The sequence below is a fragment of the Corythoichthys intestinalis genome, chromosome 20 (genome assembly GCF_030265065.1).
Source record: "Corythoichthys intestinalis isolate RoL2023-P3 chromosome 20, ASM3026506v1, whole genome shotgun sequence".
Lineage (NCBI taxonomy): Eukaryota > Metazoa > Chordata > Actinopteri > Syngnathiformes > Syngnathidae > Corythoichthys > Corythoichthys intestinalis.
In genome coordinates, this window is record NC_080414.1 from 37,492,928 (window position 1) to 37,516,454 (window position 23,527).

General features: G+C 38.3%; 1 protein-coding gene across 1 annotated transcript; it reads left to right on the plus strand.

Annotated features, from left to right (window-relative positions):
* The first annotated feature begins 5,874 nt into the window (after positions 1-5,874).
* LOC130908807 (peptidase inhibitor 15-A) lies at positions 5,875-23,499 on the plus strand. Its single transcript, XM_057824616.1, has 6 exons — positions 5,875-5,954; positions 6,653-6,946; positions 13,848-13,966; positions 17,991-18,123; positions 18,302-18,417; positions 22,182-23,499. The coding sequence occupies exons 2-6, from the start codon at positions 6,686-6,688 to the stop codon at positions 22,315-22,317; spliced, it is 765 nt and encodes a 254-aa protein (XP_057680599.1). The 5' UTR covers positions 5,875-5,954; positions 6,653-6,685; the 3' UTR covers positions 22,318-23,499.
* The last annotated feature ends 28 nt before the right edge of the window (positions 23,500-23,527 follow it).

A 23,527-nucleotide genomic window follows, 5' to 3' on the forward strand; every position in this document is an offset into this window, starting at 1 on the left:
GTCCAGACTTGAACCCCATTGAGATGCTCTGGCATGACCTAAAGACAGCGATTCATGACATACATCCCAGGAATCTCACTAAACTACAGCAGTTTTGTAGAGAAGAATGGGCCAAGATTAGTCCTGATCAATGTGCCAGACTGATCTGCAGCTACAGGAAGTGTTGGTCTACTATATATAACCTGTTTTGACCAAACACAACATCTATGACCATACCTGCTGTTTCTGTTGAATTATCAAATAAAAAGCTATTCAGTGCAATTTTTTCTGTTGAATGTTTATCCAAAAAAGTTGATTAAAAATGATCAAGCTTCCAAACGGTTCGTTTAGCATGCCTGGTTGTCTATGGGAGATCAATATTACAAGTTTTGACAAAAACATTTGGGATTTTTTTGTCTTTTTGGGTCCAAAATGCTTGTGCATGAAACGCCTTGTTGTCTTTTATTTTGTTATTACAATGATGATTGTAACTATGATGATCTTTAATATTATTTACTACAACTACTGTATCTGGTACTAGCCTGTTGCTAATCAGTATGTGTAGATGGCACAATTATGTCAACGCTAAATGCAAGTTTTTTGTTCGTTTGTTTACGGCTGGAAAACACTATTAGGCACGGGAAGACAACTTGACTTGTACGTTTATGGACATACGTATATCGAGACTACTGCGTTGTATGCACCAATCGTTTTGAATAAAACAAGAAATGGAATCATGTTGTTCAAATGTTTTATTTCGATCAATATCTGCAAAAAAAAAAATAATAATAATAATGACAACCTACTTTTGGTTATATGTACATAACTTGTAGTATTTCTTTGTAACAACAAAATCCGTGTCAGCCCTTCTGCATTCGGCAAATGTAATATAATTTGTAATTTCCCCTCGTTTTGGTCACTCAAGTGGCCAGCGTATCAATCTACACATCACGTCAACACCAGCTGACAGGTTGGCCAGCGTATCAATCTACACATCACGTCAACACCAGCTGACAGGTTGTGACACTCTCTCTCTCTCTCTCTCTCTCTCTCTCTCTCTCTCTCTCTCTCTCTCTCTCTCTCTCTCTCTCTCTCCATGTATACATATATACACATATATGGCGGAAAACACTCAGGTGACTTTAAGTTCTGCTCTGAAAACCCCAATTTGGCCAACTTTCAAAATTGTCCGGAATGCATGTGTGATACATCATTGGAAAGCTTAAAATCTCAATTTTCTCAGGGAAGAACAATTTTGAACAGAATGGCATTTAAAAAAAAAAAAATTAACAGCAAAACCCTATCTGGAGGCGAGAGCACTCGAGAGCAGAATTCCAGACGCCATGACTTTAACAAGATATTATCGCGTACTGACCTTGTTTCGATCCAAAAACTCCATGTAGCATGTATCACTGAGTGTCAAGACACAGTTGTGATTGCCCACAGCTGGATTTTGGGGGGATTTTATGGGTGAAACATGGCAATTTAACAAGGGTCGCGATCCAGAAATCGCAGACATCAAGGAGTGGTCAAGATTTTCTTTTTCATATATTTACCCCTTTAAACCATTTTTTTTTTCCAAATTTTCTTTGTTTGGATCAATTATTTGTCATCTAACATATCGGAGAAAATGCCACGGAAACGAAAAAAATACAATTAAGTGATAGTTATGAGGTAGATATCCGCGACTTTTTTACAGACGCCATTTTTTTCATTGTGACATCGTTTGTTTGTTTAAAAGTTTAAAATATGCGAGTGAATAATTTTCTTAAGTCTTTTTTATTTATTTTTTTTAATGAAATATTAGACATCAATGAATGATTCTAAGCTAAAAACGACAGACATTTTGAATAATAAATATAATTAATTACCTTAGTTTTATGGTTAGGTTAAAACAAAAGTGGTTGCGCGACGTCTGTAAACGGGGGTTTTCAGGGTAAAACGGATAAAATTAAAAATAGTTTGGGGGCTTAATGCGCCATGAATCTGCTATGGCAGCAAAAAGACATTGTTCTATCAAACAAAACAGTTGTTTTGGCTTAAAATACAGCAGATTTCTTTTAAAGAGGAGTGCAAGAGCAGAAACTGCTTTTTCAGTCTTGTCTGTGTTTTATATATATATATATATATATATACAATATCCATATATCTCTACATGATATACAGTGCTGCTCAAAAGTTTGTGAACCCCCTCAACATTTTGGAATTTTCTATTATTTCAACCTGATTTCCTAATCAATCAATTCAGTAGTTTTTTTTTTGTTTTTTTTAACAGTTGTGTTGTCGAGACTAAATTAAAAAGAGTTTTCATAAACTGATGTAGGTGCAAAATTGAACTGTTTGGTCACAACCAAAACCGCCATGTCTGGCGAAAAGTCAACACTGCATACCACCAAAAGAACCTTCTCCCAACAGTGAAGCATGGAGGTGGGAATGTCAAGATCTGGGCTTGCTTTTCATCCTCAGGACCTGGACAACTCCACATAGTCCAGGGAATCATGAATTCTGAGGAATATTGTCAAATCCTAGAACATAACCTGACGCCATCTGTTTTGAAGTTAAAGCTTGGCAGAAGGTGGATCATGCAACATGATAATGATCCAAAGCATTCCAGCAATACAACCAAGGAATGGCTGAAAAAGAAGAAGATTCGTGTTCTGGACTGGCCCAGTCAAAGTCCTGACCTAAATCCCATTGAAATGCTGTGGCGGGACCTGAAGCGAGCAGTTCATGCCAGACGCCCATCAAACCTCTCTCAACTGACTGCGTTCTGCAAGGAAGAATGGGCAAAAATCCCCCAAAGTAGATGTGAGAGGCTGATTAGTCACTACAGAAACCGTTTGGTTGAGGTAATCTCTGCAAAAGGAGGCGCAATATCCTATTAACTGAAGGGGTTCACATACTTTTGCACACATGATATCTGAGTTTTTCTTAAATCAACCACTTTTGTTAAATAAAGAATGACAATATAACTATTTCTTTTGTTTCAGTCCATTATTTGGAATGTCAGTATTGTGGATTTGGGTATAACTTAACATTTAATAAGGTTATTTTAGTTTTTTTTACAAAAAATCTGACCATCGCTGTGGGGTTCACAAACTTTCGAGCAGCACTGTATATTGTTTGATGATTTAACGTGTATATATATATATATATATATATATATATATATATATATATATATATATATATATATATATATATATATATATATATATATATATATATATATGTGTGTGTGTGTGTGTGTGTATATATGTGTGTGTGTATATATATTAGGGGTGTAACGGTACACAAAAATCTTGGTTCGGTACGTACCTCGGTTTTGAGGTCACGGTTCGGTTCATTTTCGGTACAGTAAGAAAACGCAAAATGTAAATGTGCTAGTTGTTTATTACACACTTTTGTGCTTTTTGTGCTTTGGCCTATACAAAGCTAGAATTCTGCTCAAAAAATAGAAAATACAATATTCTGAAATGTAGATATTTTGAAAAACAAAATAAAAAAAACTTTGGCTAAGACTTTTTCTTTAAAATAAATATCTAATGTGCAAAATTGAACAGTTGCAAACTGAAGTGAAGAGTTGTTCCATCTATATTCTTTTTTAATTTGAATTCCCCACCCAGAGGGCCAACCATCTTCCATGTTAACATCTAACCGTTACCCACGCTGCTCACTGCACTTCTGAGTGGTGTGACGGCCCTGGCCGTTTAATTGTTATCTTTTTTTGAGACTGTCAGTCATCTGATCGCCGCGTCCGCCAGCTGGTTGCCTCCCCTCCCAACTTGGCGTACTCTGATTAACGCCGGACGGGCTGACGACGTCACCGCTGCTGAAGGGCCACCCGAACTAGCCGCTGTCTGACATGTATCCATTATGCAGCGCTTTGTTTACATTTGCGGCAATAACGACACTTGCTTTACAGCAGCTAATCCGATACACGGTAATACGGCTCTGGGTAATACTATTAGGCCGTTGTTTGAGTTTGCATACCCGCGTGTGTGTTGTATTGTGCCTGAGTCTTGTTAACCAAATAAAGGCAGCGTTAACAAAAGTCATCTGACCGCTCATCATTTTACAGTCAACACTCGGAGTTCGCAACTTCGCATTTGACAGCATACGTGCCGCGTACCTCCTCGCCAGCTGTTTGCTCGCTATTCATTCACCTGTGCATTTGATCGCTATTTCGTTACACTCCCGCTTTTTCGGTGAGGTATTTTGTGTTCATTCGTTATTGGATCGTTTTTGTTCACCACTGTAAATAAGAGCACCGCAGCAGTAGAGGTAAACTGCTGTTTTCGTTCAACCCGTTTTGTTTAGTGTAGAAGCCAGGTTAGTGGCTGTATTGTTTTTTCTTTTTTACGATCAGGGTTTACTTAGCGGGTGGGGTTCAAGTGTAGTTTCATTTTGTTTGTTGTTTTGGCCTGGGTTTACGCTGAAGCCAGCTTCTTCCGCATTTTGTATATTTTGTCCATTGCGAGTTCGACTTGTGTGAATAAATTTGTGTCCACTTGCAACTTGTGTGCGTTTCGTTTTATGTTACGCCCTTAGCAGCCGTCCGTGGGACGTAACAGTGGGATTATGGGAAGCATGAGTGGGCATTCCGCGCTTGCGTTAAATGCGTCAAATATTTTAACGTGATTAATTCAAAAAAATTAAGTACAGCCCGTTAACGTGCTAAATTTGACAGCACTTTACATTTCGTCAGAAACTCGCACGGTACGCCCCCGTACCGAACCGAGGACCCCGAACCGAAACGTTTCAATACAAATACATGTACCGTTACACCCTTAATATGTATGTATATGTACATATATATATATATATATAAATATACTAGGAGTGGGAAGCTCACGATACGATACGATTTGCAATACAAAGCTCACGATAACGATGATCTGACGATATGGCGATACAACGATTATCGATACATTTGTAGAATATCCTAGAATGATTTTTGGACCAACAACTAATAAACTGAAAGACAAGCTTCTGATGTGAATTGGAATGAGTTTATCGCTAGTAGACGTCCAATCCATTTGAAATGGGAGGGTGGCAGCGAATGAACATTCATCTTTGGCCGTCAATGGCAGCCAATGCCAGGCAATGAAGTAATTTTGGGCCATTTAAGGTCATTTACCTGATGTTCAGTTACTTCATGTTGATTTTGGGGTATTTTATTGGTCACTTCCTGTTGATTTTGAGTTACAGAACAGAACGTGACCTGGGAATAACCCAAATGAATAGGCAGTGACTCAAACTCAACAGGACATGACCTATAAATGCCCTAAAATGAACCGCAAGTGACCTTTAAATGCCCAGAAAAACCCACAGTCTAAATGAATTGGGTGTCGTGCACCATCAATGCAGCCTTAGAGTTAACTGAGACACTATAATGGTGGAAGATTTTGGTAGCAACTTGTTGGTTCCTTTTTATTTCATATTTTTAGACATTGACACCTTTTTAAAACGATATCTCGATTCTTGGCAGGAGCATATCGATAACCTTTTGGGATACAAAGTATCACGATATATCACAATTTATTTCGTCACACCCCTAATACATACATACATACATACATACATACATACATACATACATACATACATACATACATACATACATTTTTCTGACATTAAATAAGAAATCAAAGATATAATATCCATATAGCTCTACATGATATATTGTTTGATGATTTAACGTATAGAGTGAATCAGCCACTTTGTACCACTGTGGATTACTATGACTTTCTCAGTAAGACACGTGGGTTAAGATGCTGTAATTTCAGGTGAAATGTGGAGGGGGAGAGGGTGGACCTCCACCTCCTCGTGCACTTCCTGAATCCTCCACCGGCTAGACTATATAAACCCTCAGAGACCAACTTTTCCCAAAGACATCTTATAGTTAGCAACTGCGGAAACGGCGCGCAAGGACAACTTCAAGTTCTTCTTTCCATCTCACATTTAGCATAAAGGTAAGAACCTTATTCATTGCGCAACTACAGTACTGTACAATCAGGGGTGAAAGTGGCTGGAATTTCTTGTCGGAACTCCCTGACATAAAGGTTGAACGGAGCCAGAATTTTTTATAATTTATTTATTTTTTTGAAGGGGGTGGGGGGTATCAAACCTCCTAAAACCACTGAAACGCAAAGAAAACTGCTTTTAGCATAGTTATACCGGTTATAAAACACATATACACATACTGTCAAAAGAAATTCGAGATTCATTTAAAAGTGTATTTTTTTTCAATGATTTACAAAATAATAGTTGACAAATATACCAATTACGCCAACCTCCATCTCCATTTCCTCACATCTAAGCGGCACGGAAAATGAATGAATGAATAAATAAATGCAAAACCTAAATTTTAACTACTTAAGAACAAAAGTAAAATAAAAATACTTTATAGAATAAATAATAAATTAATAATGTAAGAAATAGTACGAGAATAAAAGTATTATTAAGTAGGGCCAATATAGCTGAATAAGCAGGTACGTATATTACGCAGCGCGTTGCCGTCTACATCATTAATTACATACATTTACAATTACTCACATAATTAATATGTAAAATTGACATTGATCGATCGTTTACCACTTTCGCCCCTGAGTATAAATAGCTGTCAAATAAAGCGATGAGAAAACAATTATTTGATTCCCTTTGACTGCAGATCCACAACACGAAGGATATCAAATCAGCCAAAATGCAGCCCGACTTCCTGGCGTTAATCTTTCTGTGCGTACATTGCGGAACAAGTGCACTGGCTGTCACCGTCACCGCTGCGCCCTCCTCCGCTCTGCTCGCGGCCAATTTTAGCAGAATGGACGCCGGGATGGACGGCACCTCTTCTTCGAAAAGCAGGAGGAAGCGTTACATTAGTCAGACCGACATGGTGGCCATTCTTGATTACCACAACAAAGTGAGGGGCAAGGTGTTCCCCCCGGCGTCTAACATGGAATACATGGTGAGTTTCCCGTTGATTTTAATGCATGAATGTACCAAAATACTAGGTGTAAGGTACAGTAAATATCAGTGGAACCGTTTGCTCGCTATACTGGTATCCAAAATAATTTCTTAAAATGTGTATAAGTGGCTTGTCATCACTTTTAAGATGTTCAGAAGTTTGGAGCACAAAAGTGGTCACTTCTAAATGGAAGCTGCATGGGGTCATGTATCCTGGTGCAGCCCTACTAGCATAAGCAATATGACTGCCTAACATAGTCATTTAAAATAGGGGTGTCCAAGGTACGCCTCGTGGGTCGGAAGCGGCCCAGCGGTGGGTTCAATCCGGCCCACGGGGTAATTCTACCAGTTGGAGCTTAATTTTGATTAGGAAAGTGCGGGACCTGTCATTTAACCTTTTAACCGCCTACTTATTTATCAAATGTTTCGTATTTTACTGATCGAGTAAACAGCATCATGCATCTTGGTCTTCGCGCCTCTGCGAGAGAATTACTCACCCCAACGCACACACATACATACACACGCACATAGGAGCAGGCAGGGACATACAGTTTGGGTAACTAATGCACTGGTCCATAGATTTCAGGGAAATTCTATTCTAGGCTACCATGTTGTACAGTGCTGGCACCCCTGCAATTCTGTCAAATAATGCTCAATTTCTCCCCGAAAATGATTGCAATTACAAATGCTTTGGTGGCAATATCTTTATTTATTTTATTTTTTTTTGCAACAAAAAAACACAAAAGAGAATGAAAAAAATAAAATAAAATCATTATCATTTTACACAAAACTCCAAAAATGGGCGGGACAAACGTACTGGCACCCTCAGCCTAATACTTGGTAGCACGTTTTTTTTTTCCCTGTAAACTCTATGTTGATGCCTTTTCCCAAAAAGTTCTACTTTTGTCTCATCTGACCACCGAACATCCTTCCAAAACATTTTTGGCTTTGTCAGGTAAGTTTTGGCAAACTCCAGCCTGGCTTTTTTTATATCTCCGAGTCAGATGCGGGGTCTTCCTGGGTATCCTACCATAGAGTTCCTTTTCATTCAGACGCCGACGGATAGTACTGTTGTACCCTCGGACTGCAGGACAGCTTGTTTGGATGTTAGTTGAGGTTCTTTATCCATCATCCGCACAATCTTTCGTTGAAATCTCTCATCAATTTTTCTTTTCCATCCACATCTAGGGAGTTTAGCCACAGTGCCGTGGGCTTTACACTTATTAACACTACGCACGGTAGACACAAGAACATTCAGGTCTTTGGAAATGGACATGTAGCCTTGAGATTGGCTATGCTTCCTCACAATTTTGCTTCTGAAGTCCTCAGACAGTTCTTTGGTCTTTCTTTTCTCCATGCTCAATGTGGTACACACAAGGATACAGGACAGAGGTTGAGTCAACTTTAATCCATTTTAACTGGCTGCAAGTGTCATTTAGATATTGCCATCACCAGTTATGTGCCACAAGTAAGTAACAGGTGCTGTTATTTACACAAATTAGAGAAGCATCACATGATTTTTCAAAGGGCGCCAATACTTTTGTCCGGCCCATTTTTGGAGTTTTGTCTAAAATGATAATGTTTTTTTTTTTCATTCTCTTTTGTGTATTTTAATTGCAAGCAAAATAAGTGAAGATATTGCTACCAAAGCATTTGTAATTGCAATCGAGAGCATTATCTGACAGAATTGCAGGGGTGCCAACACTTTTGGACAGCACTGTACATCATAGGCGGAGTTTCACTTTTGGGGTGGGGAGGAACAACATGTCGATGACCCCAAAACATAGTGTCAGCAATAAAATCAACTTACAAGAATATTTCTATAACTAAGTTGAAAATTAGCATTTTTTGTTTCCCATCATTTTGGGGGGGATTTCTAAATCAGGCTGTTCAGGACCGTCGTCCATTGAATATGGTATGCCCACCGGTGTTGGCTCTGTTGTACAATTAGCATCTTTAGTGGGGCAAATTGAAATCCCGCTCACCATTTTGGCAGCGCTCTCTGGCGTTTAATGGTCCACATTTTCCATCCTTGGTTCTTGCTCAGTAGTTGTCACTTTTGAAAGCTTAGGTTTGAAAAAAAAATATGTATATCCATCTTTCCTCTGGGTCCTCAGGTGGTTTTGGCAAACCAAAGCAAATGACTGTCTAAGGTGCTAATCACATGATCTGTTTGAAAATAATTTTGACCCATGATAAAAAAAAAAAAAAAACGTTTTTTTTTTGTTCATTTCTTTCTTTTTTTTTTTTTGTTTGTTTAATTGCTTTACAACTTATATACACAATATTTTACTGGAAAAACTTAGTTTTAAAATCATATCTAGGGAAGTCAATTACATGCAATGACACTTTGCGGCCACCAGGGAGGGGCCATGCCTCCTGGCCACCCCTTAAACTCCATGTATCACATACACTCTCATTGGAGCTGGCAGGACACAAAGTTTGGGTAACTAATGCACTGGTCCACCGATTTCAAGGAAATTCTATTCTAGGCTTCTATGTTGTATGTTCTGAATTGTCATTCTGATTCATCCAAGTTTCATATTGAAACAATATTCATAATAAATGCCATGCATTGCATTGACGAGCGTATCAGAAATATATTTCTCTTTCAGTTGTTCACCTTTATTCAGTCAGTTTTTGTTACATCAGTAGAATTTAAATAACCAAGTTGTCCAGAATGGGCTAAAATAGCTCCTTAATACAGTACACAAAACAGGTGAGTCATACACTATGAATATAATTTGTGTATTATAGTGCGACGTTTCTTACTTATAGACTAGTCGACTAGTTGTACATAAAATCTGAGACAAGTGGGCAGGAAAATTAGTCGAAATTCCTATCCCTAATTTTAATATTTGCGCTGTAAAACTGTAGATTTTTGTGATCGAATGCGTGCACTACCGCATTTGGCCCATTTCTGTCTCCGCAGTTACACTAACTCATTCGCCCTCTGCTAGTCAAAATGAATTGGATTCTTAGCACCGTCAATGGTAGCCAATGAGTTGACAAGGAAGTGACTTTAAAAAATGCTTCAAAGCCAACAGGAAGTGAAATGAACAGGAAGCAGCCCGGAAATTAGAAAAAATGAATGAAGCCATATTTTATAAGTAATACTTACAAAAACATAAAGTACTAAATTATATCCATAGCATTCATAATGTATTGACTGGATAGAAGGCGGGGCCAATTCATAGGGGGCCTATCTCCGTCAAAGCTGACCAAGTGAAAACAAAGACAAAGAGCTTTTTCCGTAGAAAATTATTGTGAATAAATGCTTAAATCCCTGAATTCTTAATAGATATAGACGTAAAACAGTCTCGATTCTTGGTTAAAAGGGAAAAAAACATGCAGTTAGCATTTATTTTACATAAATATTGCGAACTATGATGCTAGTCAGGAAGCAAATTAGCGGCCGCCAGATGTAAACAAAGAGCTTTTTCCATTGAAAATTCTTGTGAATAAATGATGAAATTCCTGAATACTTTATAGATATGGACGTAAAACAGTCTCAATTTTTGGTTAAGAGCAGTGATTTTACATAAATATTGAAAAGTATAATGCCAATGCTGTAGCGAATAATTCCTCCCTTTGATTTTTTTTTTCACATTTCATAATGCATGCATGGTACGAAAAATATAATAATTACCTTGAATCCTCGAACAAATCACTCCTGAGACAATCCTTCCTGTTTGTATGCAGTACAGATTTCATACTTTTTCAACCAAAATCCGGCGTTAGATCGCTGCATGTGACCAATTGCTAATAAATGAAGCGGAGTGAGGGACGGCCCCTTTCGGGAAGGCGTGACGCAGTGAATAGGGAATGTGTCACGTCAATACATTATAAAGTCTATGGTATATCTTTCGAGAAATCATGATAAGACATGGAATACACTTATTGGGCCAAAAATAAACTGCCCTGGCACACATGAGATCTAATTGCCATGAATGTGGCCCACAAACCAGAATGCGTTTGACACCCCTGATTTAAAGTATTAGTCACATTTCACAATACATTATATAGCTATCACATTTATTCCATGTCTTATCATGATACTTTTGTAATATCCTAACCTTAATAACAGTAGTATGCTTATAAAATATGGTTTCTTTAATTGGAATTCAAAACAAAAATGTCATTACCATCCATATTTTCTATTTTGAACTTATGGTTCGTATCCGTGGTGGAATGTTAAGAAGTAAAAGTACTTTGTTACTGTACTTAAGTACATTTTGTGTATCTGTACTCAAGTACAAATATGAAATGGTGCTTTTTACCTTTACCTCACTACATTTTACAGTAGGTATCTATATTTTTTACTCCACTACTTTTCGAACTGTCGCCAGCGTTACACATGTTACACTTTGTTTGTTTGTTTTTTCTCACTTTGAATTGATAGTTTCGTCTTCATGCCTCCGGCGCAATTGATAAGCCCCTCCACACAGGAAGACCAGAGCCTGAATTGCACCTACGATCCCACAACTGTGAGATGGACGTGCTAACCACTGTCCCACCGTGTCGCCTTCATAATGTCAATTATTTTTAAACAAGAATAAGTAAGAATGGGGGACAGTCTTAATGTATATAATGCCGTTTAATCCACGGTTGCTCTATATACATAAAAGGGATTCAGGATCTCCACACTTGCTGCTTAAAAAAAAAAAAAAAAAAACAATTACATGTCCTGTGATGTGACTATTGCACATGCGGCAATGTTCAAACGATATATTGTGCTTGCCTAATATTCCATTTTTGCATCGAAAGAAAATACTTTTACTTTTTACTCGTAAATTTTAAAGTACTTTTGTACTCTTACTTGAGTACATTTTTCTCAGATACTTGTACTTTTACTGAAGTATTTTTTTGCACTTGCACTTTCACTTAAGTGAAACAAAAAAAACAAAAAAAGAGCACTTCATCCAACACTGATGCTTGTACTTTAGAGTGATGTACGAGCTGCTCTAATGACCAAATTTAGTTCAGTACTAAGTACAGTGGTATGAAAAAGTATCTGAACCTTTTGGAATTCCTCACATTTCTGCATAAAATCACCATCAAATGTGATCTGATCTTTGTTAAAATCACACAGATGAAATAAACTGCTTTAACTAAAACCACCCAAACATTTATAGGTTTTCATATTTTGATGAGGATGGCATGCAAACAATAATTAAAGGGGGGCAAATTAAAGTAAGTGAACCCTCTGCTTAAGGAGACTTAAGAGCAATTGAAACAAATTTTTACCAAACAATTTAAGTCCGGTGTGTGCTCAATCACTCAATCCTGGTTTAAAGCTGCCCTGCCCACTATAAAACACACACCTGGTAAGAAATGTCTTGATGAGAAGCATTGTCAGGCGTGCATCATGGCTCGGTCAAAAGAGCTGTCTGAAGACCTGCAATCAAGGATTTTGGATTTGTATAAAGCTGGGAAAGGATACAAAACCATCTCCAAAAGATTGGATGTTCATCAATCGACAGTCAGAGAAATTGTCTACAAATGGAGAGAGTTTGGCACTGTTGCTTCTCTCCCAAGGAGTGGCCGTCCACCAAAAATGACACCAAGAGTTCAGCGCAGAATACTCAGTAAGTAAAAAAAGAACCCTAGAGTGTCTGCTAAAGACTAACAGAAATCACTGGCATAGTCCAATAATTCTGTGCACACATCAACTATATGTAAAACTATGGCCAAAAGTGGTGTTCATGGGAGAACTCCATGGAAGAAGCCACTGCTTCTGAGCTTTGCATTGCAAATGTCTTAAAAAACATTGTTGTTTGTTTAATGTTCGCAAAAAGGCACTTGGAAACTTCACAGATGTTTTGGCAAAATATTTTGTGGACTGATGAAACCAAAGTTGAATTGTTTGGGAGTAGCACTCAACGTCGTGGGTGAAGGAAAAATGGAACAGCTTACCAACATGAACACCTTATCCCCACCGTGAAGCAAAGTGGAGGGGGCATCATGATTTGGGGCTGTTTTACTGCATCAGGGCCTGAATAACTTGCACTTTTTAATGGAAGAATGAATTCAAAGGTTTATCAGGATGTTTTGCAGGAAAACTTGAGGCTGTTCGACAGACAGTTGAAGCTAAAAAGAGGATGGATGCTGCATCAACACAGTGATCCAAAACACAGAAGTAAATCAACTTCAGAACGTTCTGGAGTGGCCAAGTCAAAGTCCAGACTTGAACCCTATTGAGATGCTGTGTCATGACCTAATGATAGCGATTCATGTCAGACATCCCAGAAAACTGACTGAACTACAGCAGTTTTGTAGAGAACAACGGGCCAAGATAAGTCCTGATCAATGTGCCAGACTGATCTGTGCTACAGGAAGCGTCTGATTAAAGTCATTGCTGCCAAAGGGGGTGGGGGAACAAAATATTAGTTGTGATGGTTCACTTACTTATTTTTCCCCCTTTTGTCATTGTTTGCATACTATCCTCATTAAAATATGAAAACCTGTCAATGTTTGGGTGGTTTTAGTTCGCAGACACTGTTTTTTCATCGTTGTTATTTTGACAAAGATCATATCACATTTGATTGTGATTTCATGCAGAAACGTGAGAAATTCCTAAAGATTCAGATACTTATTCATACCACTGTACATCTGCCTCTGACTTGTGGTGATATTTATTTTTGTTGTTGTTAAAATGTTGGTGTTTGTGTATCTAACAAGACTTCCTATTGAGAAACTGGCCAAATTTCCTTAAGTGTTGGGAAAAGAGAAAAGTTTGGACGGAAGCTGACAGTTTGCTCACTACTCTTATGTAACTGTTGTGATGGATGTCTTATCTCACATGAGTGCTGAATTGCTTTTAGATGGAGAGGATCTTGGGTGCATATTTTACCGTACATGACTTGACTAATGCTTTCCATGAAACCTCCATGTGTGTCTAGGTATGGGATGATAGTCTGGCCAAGTCAGCTGAGAACTGGGCCCACGCCTGCATGTGGGAACACGGTCCGTCTCACCTCCTCAGGTTTCTGGGTCAGAACCTCTCCGTCAGGACAGGACGGTAGGTGAACTTTGAACCCAAACCCTTGTCCTACCCCCTCCGGGCGACATCTGCTGCAGCACTCTCAGCAGGGATGACGTTCCCTTACAGTCACGGTCGTTGCTTTGCAGGCCCCTTTCCTTTTTCTTCCCCTCGCATAGTGACCCGGTGCCTGCTCAATGAATGCTCGTATGACCCCTCAAATAAACAGAAACCATGTTTTTAGGTTTGACCCATGAGGACAAGAAGCATCCCTTCACTCGCTCTTGACTTTCCATGTGGAACATCATTCATGATGTCCAATGCGTTATTGAGAAACAGTGTGAATAGAGGGAGGAAGACTTAGAAGTGATTTTCATACAAATATTTACAGTAATTCTAATTTATAACATATGTTAGCGATAGACTACTCTATGTCTAAACTTCCGTTCAAATTTGGCTTATGTTCTTACTGAAATACAGTACTTCTCAAATAGTGGGGTGCAGAGCGGTGCCAGGAGTGCTGCATGTGACCTCGGGGAAAATACTTTTTCGCCGTATGAGAATAAAGTGTAATTGCACATTCACTCAGTGGGTGGCAGTGGTTCTGTCATTTTCAGAGTGTGCGCAGTATTTTTGAGCTAAGCAAGAGCACACAGCAAAGGGCAGTGAAGATATGAAGAGCTAAGGCAAGGAAATATGACAAAGCATATGTAGCATTTGGGTTTGACTTTTATTATAGTGGGAGACGAGGAAAGACGAGTTTGTTTACTTTGTCTAAAAATGTTTGCAGTGGACAGCAGGAAGCCAAATTACCATATTTTTCGGAAGTCGCACCAGCCATAAAATGCCCATCGAAGAGGAAAAAAACATATATAAGTCGCACCGGAGTATAATTTGCATTTTTGGGGGAAATTTACTTGATAAAATCCAACACATAGAAGGCAATTTAATAAAAAAGTACAATAGAGAAAAACATGCTGAATAAGTGTACAGTATGACAATGTTACATGATGCATGAACAACAAAATGCGAATATACGGTGCTCACCAGGACGCTATGGCTCGGTCCTGGCTATACAGCGAGCTAAACTCCCAAATGACGATGCTGGACGTCCATTTAATTTGCTGACTTTATTTTGGCCGTCGTTATGACACCATCATTTGAAAAGTGAAACTAAAAGTAGAAATAGTACAAATCAATTTCGTCCTCGATACTAAACAGGTTTGCATCAACGTAAATAGATCATAATTAGCTGCTATTACAGCAATGACACAAACGGTTAGCATGTGTTCGCTAGCATTAGCACATCGTTCAAACAACCACACAACTGGCTCTAAGTGTCCGATCGCGGGTGGAAAACACACAACAACAACAGAAAAGATGATACACACAGGCGTTGCCTCTGTAGATATATTTTACAAGGATAAACAATAAACATAGGATCGCAGCCGTGTTTCTCTCTCTCTCTCGCCCACTCGCTCAGACGCTGCATAGCTGTCGGTCTTCTTCTGGCGTGGGAGCGCTCTTCTTCGCGTAAACAAGTACGAGCGCACCCCCACAAACTAAAAGCATGCATTTCAATATGGGGATGGTGTGGCTATGGGGATGGTGTGGCTCAGTGGTGGAGTAGATGTCCCCCAACCCAGAGGTTGTGGGTTCGATGCTCCACCCTGATGAACTCGCATAAGTATCCTTGAGCAAGATACTGAACCCCGCATTGCTCCTGGTGCTGTGTCACCAGTAGGTAGATGGCAATGTAGTGTAAAGCGCTTTGAGTACCTTGAGAGGTAGAAAAGCGCTATACAAGTATAACACCATTTACCAATATAAAAAAATCAGTAATACAATTGAAAACACATTGCCAAAGACGGACCGCGAACGCGGCCATAGCTATTAAGTTATTCAGATAACTATAGCTTAAAGAATATACTAACAAGTTTACCAAACCATCAGTGTCACTTCAAAACACCAAAATAACATGTGAAAGGACATCATAATGTGTTAATAATTTCACACATAAGTCGCTCCTGAGAATAAGTCGCACCAAACTATGAAAAAAACTGTGACTTATTGTCCGAAAAATACGGATAAAGATGTCACTTAAAGACATTAGACCCCAATCACAAAGATATATGCCACTTGATTATTTTTCAGCGAAAACGTGCAGAACTTTGCCAACAATTGTCCCGCTTTGTCAGTGTTACACCAATTGACAAACAAGCACTGTTAGCATCATATCAGGTGGCATACCAAGTTGCTCAGTGCAAAATAACCCCACACAATAGGAGCTGGTACCGCCTGCAGCAAAAATAAAAACTGTCCCTCTGTTGTTTTTGTTCTATTAATTATTGTTTTTTCGGTCAAATTGTTTGTTGTATTGTCTTCATGAGTTAATCTTGCTCATCAATTTGAATTTATTTTATATTTTTTAGGATTAAATGGTCAAAAAATGCACCTTGAGTGTATTTTTTACAGATTGGATGTGACTTTTTGAGAAAAATGTACTTCTAAGAGTAGTTTTACTAAGCCATACTTGAGACATTTACTTGAGTAGATCTGTGAAGAAGAAATGCGACTCTTTTTCCGCTACATTGAGCTACATTAGTCGTTACATTTTTCCTCATTACTCTACATATCAAATTTTACTTCTTTTATTGCCAGAGACACCATCAGTGGCTCAACCAGTTTCCCCAGTGAAACGTTGCAACAATAATGATTACCCCGGCCTGTTCAATCACGTGTCCTCTTTAAAGCAACGTAAAAATTTAAGTATTTGACATAGAGCGCCTCCGACAATATGACTCAAAAGTGCAAATTTTAATCTCTCTCTGTTTCAATTTGGCACCGATTGACCACGGAAAACTGGATGTATGATCGATTTAGTTTCAAATTCGGAAATATGTTTTCTCCACTTGAAGGCACTCATGCTCTTTGGACGAATAATCCTCTCGCCGGAATTCAATGTTTTTTTTGTTGTTTTTGTAATTCTTTGGCTTAATGTGGTTATTTAATATGTTATAATACATTATGATAATAACAGTTAATATTGATAACTGTGTTGAGAAAAAATACCATCGTTAAAAAACAAACATCTTAAGCAGTTACTCACAACCATTGGTGTGTGAATGTGTGCGTGAAAGGGTAAATGTGTGCTAATGTAAAGCGCTTTGGGCATTGTACCAATGTAGATAAAGCGCTATATAAGTACTCTCCATACTCTCCAATGTTACTCAAGACCTGAGTATTCTTTTCACCGAATACTTTTTCACTTGTACTTGAGTACATTTTTTCGATAACTAATTTTGCTTTTACCTGCGTAATAATATTTTGAAGTAACGCTACTCTTACTTGGGTAAAATTTTTGGCTACTCTACCCATCTCTGGCCACCGGTAAGTGCAATCACAGTCTTGCATTTCCATCAGATGTGCTCACAGTTTTAACATTAAAACATGTCGCTACATTTGCAAAGGAGAAGAAAAAAAATAAAAATCCACTTTACCTGGAATGCCTAGCTTGCAGTGGATAGAGTCATCTTAAAATCTCCTTAGTGATTGATAAATATGGGGCTAACAGCTGTCCGCGTTAGCCCTAGTATAGCAGCTTTGTCGTAGCACACTGTGGATGTCTATTCTTTATAAATCTGTCAAAGTACTAATGGCTAGCCTTGTTCTTCTGTGGTGTGGTGGCACCAAGGGTCTTGCATTGTTATTGAAACTGCATGGTTCTAAGAAAGAAATATATTAGCGGTTTATAGTCCGAAAAATACGGTATATACGTAGGTATATTGAACATTCCTGGATGAATCAGCCCCATTTAGAAAAACTTGTTGGTTCCTTTTTTTTTTTTTTAAACATTAATACCTTTTTAAAAGGATATCTTGATTTTTAGCATGAGTGTATTGATAACCTTTTGGGATGCAAAGTATCACGATATATCAGCATCTCTGGTTGCTGAAATGTTATTTTCCGTGTTGTCATGCATGACAGTGCTTTGAAAGTTATGTACGCATAGTATGTGTTTGTTGTACTTCTGTCTAAGATTCTGATGGTATTGTCTCCACAGTTATCGTTCCATTCTTCAGCTTGTGAAGCCGTGGTACGACGAGGTCAAAGATTACTCCTTTCCGTACCCCCGCGACTGCAACCCTCGATGCCCGCTCAGATGCCACGGTCCCATGTGCACCCATTATACACAGGTGGGCACCCTATTACTAACAAGCTATCATTTGGTTACAAGCATGAGGTCTAATCAGAATTCTATCAAGTGATGTAGATGAGTTCATCCTGGTGAAATGTTACATTTTGGAGTATATATTGTCACTGAACTATTGCATAAAATAGCAATAAATGACAACGGTTGTAACTGTTTTGCAGATGGTGTGGGCGACCTCCAACAAAGTGGGCTGTGCCGTTCACACGTGCCACAATATGAACGTTTGGGGTTCCATTTGGAAACGGGCGACGTATTTAGTCTGCAACTACTCGCCAAAGTAAGTACAGTAGTAGTAGTCATGTTGCTATATACAGTACGTAGGCATAATTTATGAGGGGGATGGGAGGGTTGCAACCAATATTCACTCTAAGATACGCGCGTGCGTAATCGTGCACTGCTCGCAAATAGTCAGCGCACAAAAAAAATCTATGCAGCGCACAAAATAAAACGTGAATGCTATGCCAACGCTATGAGTTACATTTAGTGTGTGATGATCACTTAGCACAGACCTTTAAAGGCAAAAGCAACATTGTGTATTCTCTCTCGCCGAGAAAACAAACCTTACTGCACATCACGAGTGACACAACCAGACACTGCTACGATGCATGCTAACTACACATAAAATGTGACACATTGTGAACAAATAACAGAAACTATTACGCATTTTCGTCTCGTTCTCGTCTGACGAAATTTGTTTTGCTATGTTTTAGTGTCCCAAAACACGGTTTTTGTTTGTAATCATCTCGTCATCGTCATGAAAAAAAAATGCTCGTTGACAAAATATTTCCGTTGTCGTCATTGTTTTTTTGTTGTTGTTTTTTTTGGGTTTTTTTGCTTCGTTTATTAGGAGAAAGCAACGAACAGGTAGGGGTAATGGGGGGACAGAAAAGAATAGGAGAGAGAGACAGAGAAGCACAAACAAAAACAAGAAATACATTGAGTGTCTACACTAACTAGGAATATGTTGGTGCTATCGTTAGCTAGTTGTATTTCTGGTTGATACCAGGTGGGGGGCCTGATGATCAAGAAGTGGGGAGAGGTAGTAGATAGTTCTGAATGTGATTTATACTGTATATTCTCAGCATTCTAGTGCTCTGTCTCTACCTGAGTGACTTATGCAGCCTTTGTCTGTTTATGTTCATCTACTTGAGACGATAAAGTAAGTTTATGTTTGTAATATTAAATATATATTTATATATTTGAGGTATTTAAAGGGTACCACGGATAGAAAGACATTTAGTTCTTAAAAGATAAATGTTAGTATGAGTTATAATAATTTGATGTTAAAATTATCTTAAAATAATCGTAATGTTTTCGTTTTAATATAAATTGTAAAATCATTTTACTAGTTGTTTACCATTATTATTGAAATCCCAGGGCGGTGACGTCACATGGGTACGCTGCTGGGCTTCGACACTGTCAGTCTTTAAAAAAAAAAAAAAAAACTCACTCTCTCTTTAACTATGTTAATATGTCATCGATTCTGCCCTTCCAATTTGAACCCGAGTGGAACATTAATGAGAAGGACAGCAAAAGAAAAATGACCAGGAAAGACGGGATGAGATGATTAACGTTCATGTGTCAAGTTCGCTAGTGACAGCACTCACCTGCTTTAGTGACGAGAGCAGGAGGGTGTTTAAACTTCGTTTGATAGATGGCTATATGTATCATTTTCTGCCCAACAGATTATAATGACGCCTTATTTTGCACATTGAGATCTAAGAGACAGAGAAAGGCAAGTGGACACAGGTGTTCTGATTCGTAGCTCGGACCACGCCGTTTATTGGCATAAGCTTCGGCATCTCCTTCAAAACAAATATACAGTGGGGAGAACAAGTATTTGATTCACTGCCAATGGGTTTTGAACAAGTATTTGATTCGCTTCCATTGGGTTTTCCCATTGGCAGTGTATCAAATACTTGTTCTCCCCACTGTAAGTATCATATAGTGAAAATACAACAAAAATAATCTTCATACCTCTCAAAAAGATTATGTTCACTAAAAGAAAAGTGCTTCAATCTGTATTAATGAGGCCCTATTCTCACACAGTTAAACAACAGTGCAAAAAGAACTGGCATCCACAAATTCACAATCAAAATAGATATGCAAAATACACATAAAACTTACTCAGACTTTGGTCAAGCTCTATTTAAACATTTTAGCAAGTCGTTTAGCTCAACAAACACACTGGATGGCAATATTTAGTCACAATATACAAACTATCATGCTGGGAGCCATTATCAGGAGTTTTGTATGTTCTGAAAACAACACTCAAATGAATGTGGCACAATGGACCCCCATTAAAAAGGAAATTACGGCGTCAGTCAAGGGACAAAACTCACTCATTGGATTGATCCTTAATTAATTTAAAACACGGCATTGACACCTTGTGGTGTATTGAAATCACTACCTTAAATAGTTAAAGAGTGACACTGTGGATGTACAGCAGCGTACCCATGTGACATCACCGCCCTGCGATGCGGACAGCAATGGTGAGCTACCAGTTTATTTTTTTTTATTTAGAATTTTATAAGTTTTATTAAAATGAAAACACTAAGATGGATTTTAATATGAAATTATTATAACTCGTACTAACATTTATCTTTTAAGAACTACATGTCTTTCTATCCGTGGTACCCTTTAAGATTTTTTTTCAACCACCCAAAGTTACACCCTTAGCTACATACCACTTATACCAATGAACCCGCTAACCTGACCTGGCGACGACAGCTCTAATCCAGTCGTTCAGTTGGGCCACTTGGTGCCGATCTGTGAAATGCCACCCATGTTGCTGGGGGCGACTCAGATAACCTCAATACAAGCCCGTGAACAGGTACTGCACAGCTAAATCTCTTGAGAAGAAAAGAAAAAGGAAAGAATTAAAAGTCCATTTGGATTTACGGGCAAGGTTATTTAATCCCATCGGTTTGAAATATACGTACATGTCAGGCATGACGCAGTTGTTTGATTTGTGAGAGTCAACATGACCTGGCTTTTAGTTCTGCACCCGTCATTGTGTGTTAACTCTTTTCATCGCTTAAATACAGCTGCAATTTGGCTGTCGCATGATTGGACACACTATAAATGTATCCACTCTGAATTTATAGTTGAGATTGCGTATGGTGAACATAAATCTTGTGTTCATAGCAGTACTTAAGAACTCTTATTTGCCAAAAATGGCAAATGCAAAAAGAGCAATGATCAGTGTTGTTCAAGTTGCTTTTAAAAAAAGATTATTTGTAGTTACTTCTCTTAAAAACTACGTAATCAATTATGACAGTAACCATGGGCGTTGCCAGACATATTTCACCGAGGCATGTGCCCCAGTATAAATTTCACAGGTAAAATTAATAAATAAAATACTTTGGAGTTTTAGGTCTACATAGCATAATGTGGTAATAGTCCTCTATTCACTCCTTATACACATTCTGCACATGGCTCTGGTAATACGGTAATATGGTAATTTATGCCCTTAACTTTGGCTTTGATAGGCATATGAGTTGACACTTCCGCGAAGTACCTTCGGGGGATATGCTGTGTTCATGTATGTCGGTAGATCTGAGTTCCCAAGTTGGAAAATCGTTCCGATGTGTTGTAAAGTCGGAATGTGGGATGAAAACATACAGTGGTATGAAAAAGTATCTGAACCTTTTAGAATTTATAATTCATAAAATTCATAAAATCACCATCAAATGTAATCTAATCTTTGTTAAAATCACACAGATGAAAAAACAGTGTCTGCTTTAACTAAAACCACCCAAACAATTATGGGTTTTCATATTTTAATGAGGATAGTATGCAAACAATTACAGAAGGGGGAAAAATAGGTAAGTTAACAGTCACATTTAATATTTAGTGGCGCCCCACTATTTGAGAAGTACTGCTATAACGGCTGCGTTTCACTGCGTTGACGTTTGGCAACGCTGACGTGCATAGTGTATTACTGGGGTAAGGACGTTAAATTATGATAGACAGACATTCTTGCTCAAACTTTCCTGGTGTTGTAGGTCTATTCACACTTCCCTCCGCTGTGTCTTTCAGGGGTAACTGGATTGGAGAGGCTCCCTACAAAGTGGGGGTCCCCTGCTCCGCCTGTCCTCCCAGTTACGGCGGCTCGTGCAGCAACAACATGTGCTTCCCCGCTATGAAGACAAACTACCTGCACTGGTTCAAATAAACAGGGCTCTGTCCAGCCACTCGACAATAGAGACACTATTCATATCTAAAGGCGATAGGATTTGCACAACCAGCCTATTTTTGTATATATGGCTTATTTAAAGACACAAGACATTTTGAAGGCAGCAGACAATTTTGACGATGTGTACATAAATTGTAAATTAATGTCACTTTTTTGTGCTTGGTGTGCCTGTTTAATTTGTCTAATTTATATGTAGAATGGGTCCTTAAATACACAAACACGCACGCGGTGCTATGTACATTTTACCATCAACAATGTAGCAATTATGGCCATAACAGACTGATAGCTGCTCATGCATGTTCACTACGGTGCTATATGGACATCACACCTCCATGTTGTGTGCGCTGTCTCTTGTCGGAATGTTGGAATCCAACCTTCAAATGGACGCCAAGATAGCAGCCCCAGACACGCCATCCTCAGGCGGCTATTTTTGGCCTGTGAGGTTTTGGCAAAAGTGCACTTATTTACAGAGTTCAAATGTACGATATATATTTTCTCATTGTTTTTTAAAATGAATAACACAAAAACCGTTAGAGGTAAGTTTTGACGATACAGGCACTTCCTTGTTTTTCCCTGAATATATTTCTTTCATTTGCAGTTTAAAGCTGCTGTAATTTATCTTTCACCCTTTTGAATTGATGTTTCTAAAGCACAACATATCGGACTCGTTACCTGTCGGATAATCCTTCGTGTTACATTTTACATTGGTATATTTTTGGGTTTTGATTCTTTCGATAGATCGACTTTGTAATGCAGTTTTGGAGAAAGACACTCAAGTGCACCTTAATTGTTTGTAAATGTCCAAAATACCAGGAATATTCCTTTTTTTTCTCTATGTGTACATTATCATTTTGCCTTGAATATCCATTAAGTATGATTAATGTATAAGTTATTCATTTTTATATTGGGAAATATTTCATTGGTATACATGTTTTATATTGTGTTATGAAAGCATTGTACATATAGCGAAACAATTAACTGCATGCAGTTCATTGGCAAACAAGCACTAGTCCAGTATTGACAAAGCCATACTTTTTGCAGAACAACTCAAAAACCAAGCATTGCTTCGATGAAACAGGAAATGTTTCGCACTGATGACAAGTCATTTTTGTTTTTTTATTTTTCCAATGAACTGCTTCTTTTGCTTTTGAGTTTGTCAATAAAACGTTCTATAATTTTTCTGTTTAAG